We start from the raw sequence: 12,629 nt of genomic DNA on the forward strand, positions 1-12,629 counted from the left end.
ATGATGTCCTCCTCGCCCGACTGGCCCGGCAGCGGGGCCCGCCTCCGGCAGCAGTCCTCCTCCTCCAAGGGCGACAGCCCTGAGATGAAGCAGCGCACGATGCACAAACAGGTGAGTCTGGGGGCTGTGCCAGCCCCGGGTGTCGAAGGGGCCAGGCAGGGGTCAGCACGTGGACTCGGAGAAGACACTGGCTGGTGGGGATTGCTGCAATGGGAGGGGACGTTATCCTGGCTTTGGGTTACCACATCAGCGCCAACCCCATGGTGGCGTTGCATGTGGGGATGTACCTTGGCTCTTGCACCCAGCTTGGCCTGAGACGGAGGCCCTCCGGGGAAGGGGACACAGACCGGTGTTTGTTCCCTGCGTTCCTCCGTTGCGTGGCATGTTGGCGTGTGACTGCCGCAAGGCGGTAGGTGGCAGAGACACGAGGGCGATGGCAGCCGTGCCTCTGTCCTGCGCTACCATCTTGTCACTGCTTTGCCTCTCCATGCCCAGGCTCTCATCCCATGCCATAGTCAACCCGCGCCATCTCCCAGACTGGGACCAGGCCCTACTTTCTTCTTGCAACTAAGAGTCTCCCTGCTGCCACCCCGTCCCAGCGGAGCCACGGCCCTCCTGGACACTCCTGTTTGTTTGCTCTGTGAGACCCTCCTGTAAACACATCTGGGGAGGCGAGCGTGGGGAGGAAGGAGCGTGCTCCCCGCTGAGAGCGAAGGTCCTGCTGTGCAGAGCTCTGCGGTGATCCGGGTCCCAGACCACATGCTGGTCTGCACAGAAACGAATTTCACTTGTCCGTGGAGCCAGAATTGAAAGCAGCAGGTCGCAGACCCAGGGCCCTCTGGTTTTCCTGGCATGGATAAATTGTTTTTCTAGTGGTCATTTATTCATTCTACATTTCAGAACTAACCCTATAGAAAGTTAACACAGTAGGGCCTCTCAGTGCCGAAAGGAAGAGTTTCAAAAATAATGCAAACCCAGGGAATGTGGACAACTGGCAAGAGCTCGCTGCATCTCGGCCCAGACACGGTGCTAAGGCACCTTTTCAGCAGTGCGGTGTTGAAGGAGCAACAGAGTTGGTGTAAATACCTCTCCTTGGCAGGGCAGCCACGGAGGCCGTCGCCAGTGCTGCCCATTGCAGGCTGTTGTATCTGAGCTGGTCTGTGCATGCGGTATTGATTCACAAGCACTGGCATTAGCAAGCACGCCGTGTAGCCGCATTTGTATAAAGTGGATCAATACTCATTAGGTACAGAGGGCACCGAGCTCTGCGAGCGGCAGCAGCCTGTTTGGTAGCAGAGTTTCTTGCAGAAAGAGAGAACGGTGAACTCCGGGTGACCTTCGGAAAGCCCTGGCCAAGTTGTGTTTGCAGATCTTTCCTCCACCCACTCCTATTGTCCTCTCAAAGTTTCTCTCAAGACCTGAAGTCCTCAGAATGCCTCTCCTACCCTTAATCTGCGTATTTTAGTTGTAGGTTAGCAGCATCTGTGAACCATAAGAAAACTGCTTGCTCGTAGTTGGTGGTATCAAATGCTGTTTGAGAGCAAAGAAATCCTCTTTGGTGGCCATTTTAGTAGAAGTCATGAACTTCGCTCCTACCAGCCAGAAGCGCTTCCTCTACCTCTGTGAGTTCATCTGCTGAACTGACTTCCAGACCATCCCAGGCCAGATCAGATGCCCTTTTTTTATGTCTTCAGAGGCAGAAGAAAGAGGCAGGAGGACTCGTGCACAGTGGGCTGAGCTCTGTTCATTGACAGCCTTGGAGCAGTGGCCCTAACACTGCTGAAATGAGCCTGGCTGGCCAGTGCTCCTCAGAGCCAGAAATTTTGAGCAGCCGCCACAAGCGCAGTGCCCGAGCTGGAGATGCGCGACAGAGCAGAATGCCGCAAGGCGGGTGAGGTTTTGTAGCAAGTGATGTTCGTGAGCCGAGTCCGAAACGTCCCGATTTAAAATGCTGGAAGTAGAAGACCAGACTGGAAGATGGCATGGGAAAGCCCCCAGCCCCAGTGAGGTGAATAAACCAGTCCCCACTCCTTCCAAGTACAGAACCTCCCGTTCTGCCACTTGCCAGCGACTGGGTTTCTCTGCTGTCCTGAGGTTTGAATGGAGGCGAAAGTCCCCAACATTTCTGACTTGTTAACTTGAATTCCCTTGACCAAGTCATCCAGATCCCTCGTGCTCATCCAAGAAACTGTTTACTGCAGTTTATAATGAGCCAGGACGGAGGGGAAATAGCTGGAGATTCACTTCCTCAACCTTGTAATGTGGCTGGAAAATATTTCAGCAATGCCATTTGCAGTCCTGCCCAGGCGGGGAGTGAAAAGCAGCAGCTCTGTCTCACTGGCCGTAGAACAGCACTGCTCCTTGAGCTCCCATAGCTACATGAGCAAACCGAGAGATGAACTCCTAAGATGTCGGGCATTTAGACCTCTCCAGCATCGTTAAGTGTAGTCTCAGCCAAAAAGAAACCGACCGTTTCCAAGAAGGCACCGGCATGACCAAAAGTAGCGTTTCAGTTTGCAGATCTGGTTTTATGTGTACGAAATCTCCACAGCAAGGCAAAAGACGGCTCAGTAAAAGAGGCTGAAGAGTTGAGTGAAATCTCTGCGGAGTGAATATGTCATATCTGAGCCACTCTGTTCACCCGCAGCTCTGTGCTGCTCAGGCCGTGTCCTCCTGAGGTGACGGGACCTGCTCCGAAACCCGGCCTGGGGTGGCACAGGGAAGAACCCAGCCTCTCAAAGGCTGTTTGACCTAAAATAACGTGAGGGGCAGACCAGGAGCTGTTCCAAACCCCAGCCCCGACCACTCTGGTAGCTCAGACTGTTCGTTGCTGTTTGAGCAGCATGGGAGAGGGCGTGCTTGGAAGGCAATTCTCTCTCTCTCCAGCTTCATGACCATTTCTGTTACAGGTTTTTCTTTTGTTATGGTTGTATGTTTCATTGTAGGCCCCTTCTCCTGTGAACCCCAATGCCCTGGACCGCACTGCTGCTTGGCTTTTGAATATGAACATGCAGTTTTTAGAAGATGAAAGCATTGACCCAGATTCCAAGCACAGGGATAAGCTCAGGAATAAGGACGAGCTCAGCCAAGCAGAAAAGGTAAAACCTGATTGGATTGAAACAAGTTTCTAAACAGAGAGAGGATTTCCTTGAATGTCGCTCATCTGAGCACCCTGGGGACAAGGTGGGCTGTGTGGCACGTCCCTGCCCAGGAGAGAGGGGCGTCAGGTTGCTCTGTGCCCTTCTCAGCCTCACAGGGCACTTCTGGGGAAGGTTTGGGAGGTTTTCACACGCTCAGTGAATGGAATTACCCTCTGATGAAAGTGAGTCAGAAAAACAGGAGCCAGGAGTCAAGTGCTGGTGCTGCTCCGCAGCAAACTCCGAAGGCAGCCAGTGCCCATTGCTTCCCCCATTCCTACTCCCCCCGGCTGCAGGGGGAGAAAGCTTAAAAAGTGAATTAAGCACACCTATAAAAGAGATGAGAGTAAGGTACAGGCAGCCTCCTGCCTCTCAACAAGGACTTGTCAAAAGGCTGTAAACAGACCTAAAAAATTAAGTCCAGATTCTGGTCTCAGAGACAGCACTGGGGCCTGGGGTGACTTCACTGGTGCAGTGACACTGCCCCGAGCTCATGTCACAGCTCGTGTCACACAGACCAGGGCCTGACCAGTCTGGAGCTCTGTCAGGACATCAGTTCCAGAGCAGTCAGTCCGAGCCCACCGTCCCAGAGTCCCTGTGCTGCTCACGTCCCCCCTTCCCGGAGGAGCCTGCGGTGGGACAAGCAGGGAAGAGACCGAGTAGGCCTGGCCAGGGGTGAAGGAGGGTCAGAAATAAGGATGCAGTCAAGAGCTGAGAAAATCCCATCTTTGCTGATTGCTGCTTGTGCAAGGTGCTTTCTCAGCAGCCTGGCTCTGCCAGGACTGCTGCAGTTGGGCACAGTTACCATTTGGGATGTTTCCTCAGCGTGCTGCTCTTCTGGCACACCGGCCATGTGCTACCGCCCGCTCCCACAGAACAGCAGACGTCGCCCTCCCTGAATCTCTTCCCTGTTTTTCCAGCACAGACACGTTTCTGGTTTTGTTACAATAGCCTTCCTGTTCTCATTGTGCTGTGCTGTATCGTTTTGGGACTGTCCCCTATTAAGTTCAGGTGAAGTGCCATGGGCAGGTTTGGCAGGGACTGGGAGGTACAAGGCGACGGCTCCCGGCTGCCCCGGGAAGAGCACGGCAGAGCTTTGTGAGAGTTCAGCCCCTTTCCTACTGGCTTTCTGCTCCTTGGGTATTCCTGTAAAGACACAGACGTGGACTGATCAGACAGCAGCTGAGACAGAAGCACGTACATGTTTAGCAGAGTTGGTTTGCAGAGGTACAGAAATCTCGACTACCACCTAAGCAGAGACACTAGTAGGCAGCAAGTCAGAGAGAAGGCGTTCTCGGACCGGTGCGTCATGCACTGGGTTGTTGCTGCGTTTAGTCATTGAAGGACTTGTAAACAGTGCTCATTCGAGTCTGTAACTGGGACACCAGTGGCAGGCTTTGCTGTTCCGGTGGAACTGGAGCGATGGGAGGTGCCAAAGGAGCACACGTGCCAAGAGCGGTGTGCTGGCCGCCTCCGGCCCACGCCTGCCAGCTCCCGCCGGCGGGCAGATGGCCTCCGGTGTGGACGCGGTGCATGCCAAGCGTTGTCACTAATCCCCTTCCTGGCGCCCTTTCCTGTGAAACGGGCTCGGCTTTTACCAGGTGGGCACTCACAGGGGGCCGTTCTCTTGCCACGCTGGCCCAAGGGGCCGCTGCCCCCCGGGATGTGCCCAGCTGGCCCCATCCTGCGGGCCCTGCTCTAGGTGCCCGAGGGTGGGATTAGCAACTCTGAGGGTACTGCAGCAAACCGGTCCCTGTCCCGAGCTCGGAGGGAGCCCCCACCCCCGGAGCCTGCCGTCTCATTCCCATGCAGCATCTTTTCTTACTTTGCTGTCACATCAGTCACTGACATTAAAGACCGCCATTAGCATAATCTCTCCCCATTACTGTAAGATGTGAATGGTAACCGAGAATGAGACAAGTGTTCTAGAGACAGGAGCGACTCCTTCGGTCTCTGAGGCCTCTCCTGCTATCATTTGAGCTCACTTACGCTGCTCCTATTTTAAGGCTAGGGTAGGTATTTAATCTTTCCTGTTCAAGCAACTCCCTTCTGTCTGACTTCAGTGCTTCTGTGCAACTGTATGGGCGTCTGTGTTCCCTCATCGCTCCAGGTTACATGTGCAAACTGTGTTGTTTCGGTGCCGCAGTAAAAGCTTTGCTAAAGGAAAAACAGAGTCATCTGTTGTGCCCGTCCCTGCCCAGGCAGAAGGAGCTCAGGGGTCCTGCCCATCTCCTCGCCACGGCTCGAATACTTTGGCAATTCAGGAGGACCATCAGCATCAGCAATTTTCAGTCCCTGGGAGTTACAGTTACTTCTGCTGTCAGCCGGTCAGTTCATGCCGTGGATTTCCGTGGGCTGGGGGTCCAGCTGAGCGGGACACGGGCAGCAGCCCGGCTGCCTTCCGCTCTCACCAAGAGCTGATCTGCTGCTCCGGCTCCCCCGCAGGACTCTCAAAGCTGGGACACGACCAGGTCCATCGTTTGAGTGCTTACACGGGTGGCGATGGCCGAAGGGGAAGGCTGTATTTTCAGCTAGCCAAGTCAATACACAATTAAGCGCATTTTTATCAGTTCATGAATAACACTTGTAGCTTTGTAACAGACTTTCTGAGTCAGATGGAAGTCTTTTTCCCATATCTGGCTCTTTAAAAGCAGCTTGTCAAATTGTCAGTTGCATGTTAATTCTAAGGTTACTCCAGTTGAGATTTTTTTTTTAAAGACAACTTTCAAAGATAATTTTTTAAAATAAAGTGGGTTTCTTTGTACAGATACATACCAAATTTTCCTTTAACAAAGCAAGTAGTACTGAATGCTGTGCTTCTGCGATAGCTGAACCTACTTTTACTGAGTTAGAAAGCTCTTAATTTTTATAATTGCTTTATGTGATGCTTCTGCTGCTGATTTTTAGCTTCATCTGAATGAACAGTACAACTGTGGGGTCTTGGCTTCACACAGCAGCTCTTCTCAGATTGAACCCTAGTTTGGTGTCTGATGGCGTTGTTTAAGATGCTGGGCTCCAAAAGGCAGTATTGCCCACTGCCCCCGCTCCCGCCAGCCAGTTGCCCTCGCCTCGGTGAGGGGTGACCACTGTGCCGAGCCGGCAGTGGCCTGCGCCTGTCCCTGCTGCTGCCTGGCAGGAGACACGTGGCACTAACAGCTCCTGCTTGGCCTCCAGCAGCTCCCAAACACCCACATTTATTGTTGTAGACTGAAGAGCTCATGTGTAAACCCAAAATCCCACCAGTGCAGCTTCTTCTGCCCGTGCTTAGCCCCGCGCTGTTAGTGTGAGGAAGATGCCGGATGCGTTTGCCGTTCACTCGCTCTAACCTGCATTCCCCGTGTGAAATGCCAGACTCTGCTAACAACCCATTCTCTGAACCTGCCAGTGACCTGCCCGCCCAGTGGAACGCAGCATCGCTCCTAGTGCAGTGTGGAGAAGACTGAAGAGGAGGTGTCGGCAAGCGGGGTTATCTGACACGGGTTTGCAGCTAGTCTAATGCAAGGAGAGGGGCGTAATCGGGTTATGGGGAAACCCTTTCAAGGGCCAAGCCCTACTAGGTAACATGCCACATGTGTTTTCTCCTCCTGTGTCTGTCCTTGCGTGCTGTAGTACCAGCAGGACCTGGTGGTGCTGCAGGACAAGCTTCGCATCTCCAACAAGAAGCTGGAGGAATATGAGACTCGCTTCAAGTGCCAGGAGGAGACAACGCAGAAGCTGGTGCTGGAGTACCAGGCCAGGCTGGAGGAGAGCGAGGAGCGGCTCCGGAGACAGCAGGAGGATAAGGAGATCCAGATGAAGGGCATCATCAGCAGGTACAGGGGAGGTGGGAGTGCTGGAGATAGTAAGGCAGGCAGCCTGGCTGCAGTTAGAGTAAAGATCTCATGTCGCCATCCCATTACTCCTAGCTGTAAATCCCAGTGCGATGTGATGTTTACATCTGTCCGGGACATAGACTGTTCTCTGGTGCAGCCAGCTTCACCTTAACCTGAGCCGAGCCCACGGAGTGCTTTTAATCAGCCCTCATGGATGGGTCAGCCTTCGCTGTTCTGTACCACAGAAGCTTTGGGACAGTCTGCTGTAGAGATCTCTAGAGAAGAGTAAGAGAAGAAGACCAGTTCTGAACTACTGGGTTGTGTGTAAGAAGGGGTAGTGCCAATGACAGTGTGTCTCCGTTGGGCTCGAATGCACAGCTGTGGGTCCTGGGAGCATCTCGGTGTGTGCTTTGGCGTTGCAGTTTCAGATGAGATGGTTTGACCTGGTATGGGTGATGGGCACTGCTGTGTGAGGGCAGTTCTCTCTGCAGACTGGCTTCTCTGCTATTTCCCATCCCTTCCTGTGTGCTTCAGAGATGTACATCACATCACCCCTTTGCTCCCTTGGTGTCAAGGACTACATGAGGACATGATCTGTGTCATTCACTCTGGGTGGTTGATTTAGATGTGTATGAAACTAATATCTGGGCTTAGCAGAGCCCAACAAATGTAATTTTTATCTTGTCTGTTTGGTTACCAGACTGATGTCAGTTGAGGAGGAGTTAAAGAAGGACCATGCAGAAATGCAGGCTGCTGTGGATTCCAAGCAGAAGATTATTGATGCACAGGTGAGTCCGCGATACCAAGGGCTGCAGCGCTTTTCAGGGTGCGTCTGCCAACATGCAGCCTCCCTGCCGTGCGACAGCGCCAGCGCAGTCACGGCGAGACCGTACGCGTGGGTGAGTCAACACCAAGCTGCAGTCAGGGACAGAGCCGGTCAGACTTCAACAGGATGCGATTTATTGTCACAGCATTCGCATTCGTACAGCTGCTTCCAGCCTTGGAGCTTGGCAGGTGACACAGAGGATGGGGGGGTGGCAGTTTGTGGAAGGATCGTGCCCACAGTCAGTCGGTTTTGGGGAGGGTCATATCCTTGTTGGTTCAGTCTGAGGTCCCCAGAGCTTTGCGTGGTGCTTCATGTTCCAGTAATTCTTGCAGGACCTGGATACAAGAAACACAAAGCCTGGCCAGAGCAAAGCCAACTTGTTTTTTCAGCCTTTGGGTTGTGGCTTGCAGAATCGTTAAGCTCAGTTGTTGCTATAGATTACGGTGGCAGAGGAGCATCAGCTGATGGGTGCAAAACACTATGCTTGGGAAAGGGAATATGTAAATGCGGTCCATAATCTTTTTATTTGTCGGCAGATATCAGCATCTTCTCAGCATCTAGGCCTTCCTACAGGTTGTGGCTAGGTGATAGTATATTCTAGGCTTGTTCTTAACAGCCCTATTAAGCACCTGTGAGTCACTACTCATGACTAATTTACTGTACAGCTAATTAAAAAGGAGATGAGAAGTAGTAACTTCGTAAAAAAGGAATCACTTTTTTTCTGCAGAGTAATTTGTTCAAAGCTAGTAAATCATCACGTTCCCTTCTGCACGCTGGCAAAGCCGAGCAGATACAGGGGTGTCCGTAAGGTGTGAGCGGTGCAGCCTGCAGCCTGCCAGCGGCTCTCAACGGGCTGTCCCGGCTCCTGCCGCCCTGTGTGTTACGTGTGAGGCTCTTACCATGAGCCAGTCTACACTCTTCTCTTTTTGTCATCTCGGGCTGTACGGCAGTGTTGGACATGTTCGTACATGGACCTTCGGAGTTAGACACAGGCAAACTACTGTGCCCCTCTGAGTTGTTTCTGTTCCCTCCTGCTAATGGCAGACAGAGAAGGATGATGACTTGTTCAGTGTCGCAGAGAACAGGAGTGGCAGAAGCAGGCTGCAACACGGCAGCTCATGCTCCCATCCTTACGATACTGTAATCGGTGAGAGTTGCCATCAACGCCATCCTGGGAGGCCACAAGTCATTTAAACTATTAATTTACAGTAACAAAATCAATTAAACACTGACAGGAATAACTATCTTGGGAGAGCTTGGTTTTAGAAAAGGGATCTTACCATCGTTGTAACAGTTGCAGTCAGAGCAAACAGTACAATGAATTTCTGTGTAACCGAAGGATTAGAGAAACTATATTATCTCCATTTTCTTCAGGATGCTAAAATGAATTTAGCCGACATTGCACAGGCAGAGTACCTTTGTGGCCCTTCTAATAGAAGCAGATTTCAAAAAATGCTCTGTAGCACTTAAAAACCCCACAGCTAAGAATGCCGCAGAGAAGGGTGCTGGTCCAGGAGGCCTCTGGGTCGCTGTCTGAGGACGAGCCCTGGCGTCACGGCGGGACAGGGCTCCGTGCCGCTCCACTGACTCTTCCCCTCTGCCTCTTCGGTTGCAGGAGAAACGCATTGCTTCATTGGATGCTGCCAACGCACGGTTAATGAGTGCCCTTACTCAGCTGAAAGAGAGGTACAGCATGCAGACACGTAATGGGATCTCCCCCACAAACCCAACTAAATTGCAGATTACAGAGAATGGAGAATTCAGAAACAGCAGTAATTGTTAACCCGTGGAGGGCGCTGCCGCAGGAGAGGAGGCCTGGCCAGAGAGACCGTGCAGCAGCAGGTGTGAGCCCCGGCTTCAAAGAACGGCTGCTCTCTCCCCCCAGAGAAACCAGCTCCTTGCTGCGGACGGCGCGCTTGACTGAGCCTTTGTGGGAGATGCTAATGCCAGCACATTGAGGGGACGGGAAGAGCGAGTGTGAGATGAGTGGCATAAGGAAATAACATATATTTGAGAATCGCTGTCACTGTTGGATTTAAATCAGTGTTTAATGTTTAAACAAAAGTAACCTTTTCCTTCTAAACTGCCCAAAGGATATGCCTCACCCCTCCCAGCAAGGAATAACGTCCTTGTCATTGCAGTAAGCGAAATGAAGGGAGCTGGGCAGAGCCTGCAGCAGGCAGTGGCCCAGTAAGTCCAGTTAAAGTGTGCTGCTGGACGCAGCCGTACGAGGGGGCGCAGCGAAGCTCGGCCCGCTCCTCCTGCCTGCCCCTGGAGCACAGCCCTCTCCCAAAGCAAACCCCGAGCCGTCTTTCTCTACGTGGCTTTTGGGAGGCCGCCGACTCTTGCAGCGGGTGACTGTCCACAGGGCATTTACGTGGCTAATTAGTGCTTAATTCACTCCGCCCGTATAGGGAGCGCAGCCCCGATGAAAGGTCAGGGCGCACTCTGTGCGATGTGGTAGCCAAAGGGGTGCTGCGCGGGGAGCCGCGGTGGCAGGGCACTGGAGAAGGGCATGACTGGTCCTGCTGGGGCTCCTGGGGGTCCCTGGGCAACCCCGGGGGAGCGGAGCGAGCCCCCGGCTCTGGCACGCCAGCGGAGGGAGGAGCTGGCACCCGGTGAACGGTGGCCTGAGCGTCCTCCCTCCAGCTTCTGCTCGCTCACTAGTAATGGGGAAGAGTCTTTGTAAGCAATAGCCCCCGGGGCACTGTCCCCGCACACTCTTCTGGCCACAGAGTAAGGTCAGTGTTGCCCGAGGTTGGCCCCGAGCTGTGGAGCAGGTACAGGGCTGGATGTCCCGGTGCCTTCTGTGGTAGAGGGGGAGCGAGGGGCTACGCGAAACGGCCAGCTTCTCGCTTGACAAAGGGCGCGTTATGGGGATGTAATGCTCTGTGCAGAGATTTTTGCTATTTCTGGGGAGAAAAACAGACAAAGAAACAAGAAAAAGCCCTGAAGAACCATGAAGATCGGTAATTGTATTTCTTTTCTTTCACAGTATGCATTAGAAAAAAAAAGATCCCATTTTCTGGAATACTGTCCTCTTTAAATTGGGAATGAGCACTGCATGGAAATTAACCGGCTCGAAGAATGTAAAACATGGTCATAAGGGAGTAACCAACAGGAACAGCAGCCACCACCGAAAGCCCCCTTGTCAGGAGCACTGTGCAGGCATAAGCCAGGATTAGACTTTCCCAACTGCTGAAACGCAGATTCGGCACATTCAGACACGTTGTGCTCAGCGGAGGGGTCACCTCCTTAACGGGGGATTGTGCCGCTGACCTGCCGCCACGGTGTGTTTGTTGCTTTGTGGTTTTTGGTTGTTTTGGTTTTTTTTTTAAGTTAGTACTTCATGACTCCCACTCTCAGAGCAGGTCACTCGTACCAAGAGCCAGAGAGCTCTCTGAGACACGGATGACAGTGTACAGTGTACAGGACATCTGCCTATTCCTCCCACTAAAGTTTAATGCACTGCTCAACGCCTGTCCTAGCTCCTCCCGCCATGTGTAAATGTACAGTCAAAGGGACTAGGATGTTCACTGGGCTCCGCACAGCGTAGGTACCGTCTCCAGCCTCCCGCTGCCGAGGCTGCCCGAGCAGGACGCTGTTTGCCAGTAAGCTCTGCATTGCCATGCTGCCCCGCAGCCGTAAGGCTCGTTAACAGCATTCTTCCACATGCAGTTGTTTTCAAAACTAAAGATGCTTTTTTTTGTTTTTTCCTAAACGTTTTTCTGTTCGCCGGAAGCCCTGGGCCAAGCCCGGTGCGGCTCGGTCCTTGGAGGAGCGAACGTGTTGCACTGAGGTCTCCACAGCCCGCCAACGCCTGCAGAGGGGCGCAGTCGCACCGCAGACCCCAAGCGGAGCTCCTCAGAGAAAAGTAATAACTAAGTATTTATGACGAGTACAGTCACCTTTGAATTTTGGAGACTAGCACAGATGGCTTTGAAGAACCTCACAAAACTGACAAGGTTACAACTGGAGAAAGACCCAGACAGGTTAGGAGTGCACAGGGTACTGTGAACCGTTGGGTGCGTACACTTGCAGCCGCCATTGGCTCAGAGTCAAATACATGATAAGAACCCTGCAAAAAGACTTCCTTTAACCACTGTTGCCCTGAGATGTACGTTTAGAGCTGATTCTTTCTGAGTTCCAAAATATTGGTGTTGCGAGAGACGGAAGTTTTTCAAGAGAGAAGTAACGTAGAGGAATGGAAACGCTAGCAGGGCCCGGGGGCGGGCGCCCCACCAGCAACAGGTTTCCATTCATGGAAATAATTTTGGGATGCAGTCAGTGCTCTCCGTAAGAGCTGGAAAAAAGAAACGGCCACAAAACAGTTGTTTAGTACTGAAGCTAAGCACAGTACATCTTCTCCTCAGCCACAGCCAAGGCACTGCTCCCCCCGCCCTGATCTGTCAGAAACTCCTGCTTAACCTCAAACTTGCAAATGACCGAACACACGCCGTTCTGCTGCAACAGCAGGAACGCTTAAATCCTTCCACAGCGAGTTATTAAAAATCTTAGAAGTTCCAGTGCTTCTGCAACCTTCTGGAGTTGTTGCTTAGTTTCCTGAGCCAGTATGAAAAGAAATTGCAATCAGGACGAAGTCTCGTTACAGTAGAGATCCCCCCCTTTCCCCTTGTCTCCGTCCCCTGCAGCGGTCAACAACTGGACCTGAGCGTGGCGCTCCCCTGCCGAGGCTCGGGGGCGGGTGTTCAGATCCAGGCTCAGTTCAGTTCTGTTACTTCACTTTGTGTTTCTGTTATTTATAAACTGTACATTTCTCTGTGTGTGTGTGTGTGGTGTGCGTGTGTGTGTGCGCGCACGCGTGCGTGTCCGAGCGCGAGGGAGCCGGCGCGA

At 52.7% G+C, this 12,629-nt stretch overlaps 1 protein-coding gene across 1 annotated transcript in view; it reads left to right on the forward strand.

The window, feature by feature from the left end:
* DAB2IP (DAB2 interacting protein) overlaps positions 1-9,558 on the forward strand; it is a 138,916-nt gene extending 129,358 nt beyond the window's left edge. Inside the window, exons 12-16 of the mRNA XM_009892350.1 lie at positions 6-111; positions 2,946-3,098; positions 6,747-6,949; positions 7,650-7,737; positions 9,391-9,558. Coding sequence (XP_009890652.1) covers positions 6-111; positions 2,946-3,098; positions 6,747-6,949; positions 7,650-7,737; positions 9,391-9,558 — 718 coding nt within the window. The remainder of the gene's footprint in view (positions 1-5; positions 112-2,945; positions 3,099-6,746; positions 6,950-7,649; positions 7,738-9,390) is intronic.
* The last annotated feature ends 3,071 nt before the right edge of the window (positions 9,559-12,629 follow it).

The sequence above is a fragment of the Charadrius vociferus genome, unplaced genomic scaffold (genome assembly GCF_000708025.1).
Source record: "Charadrius vociferus isolate BGI_N301 unplaced genomic scaffold, ASM70802v2 scaffold549, whole genome shotgun sequence".
Classification (NCBI taxonomy): domain Eukaryota; kingdom Metazoa; phylum Chordata; class Aves; order Charadriiformes; family Charadriidae; genus Charadrius; species Charadrius vociferus.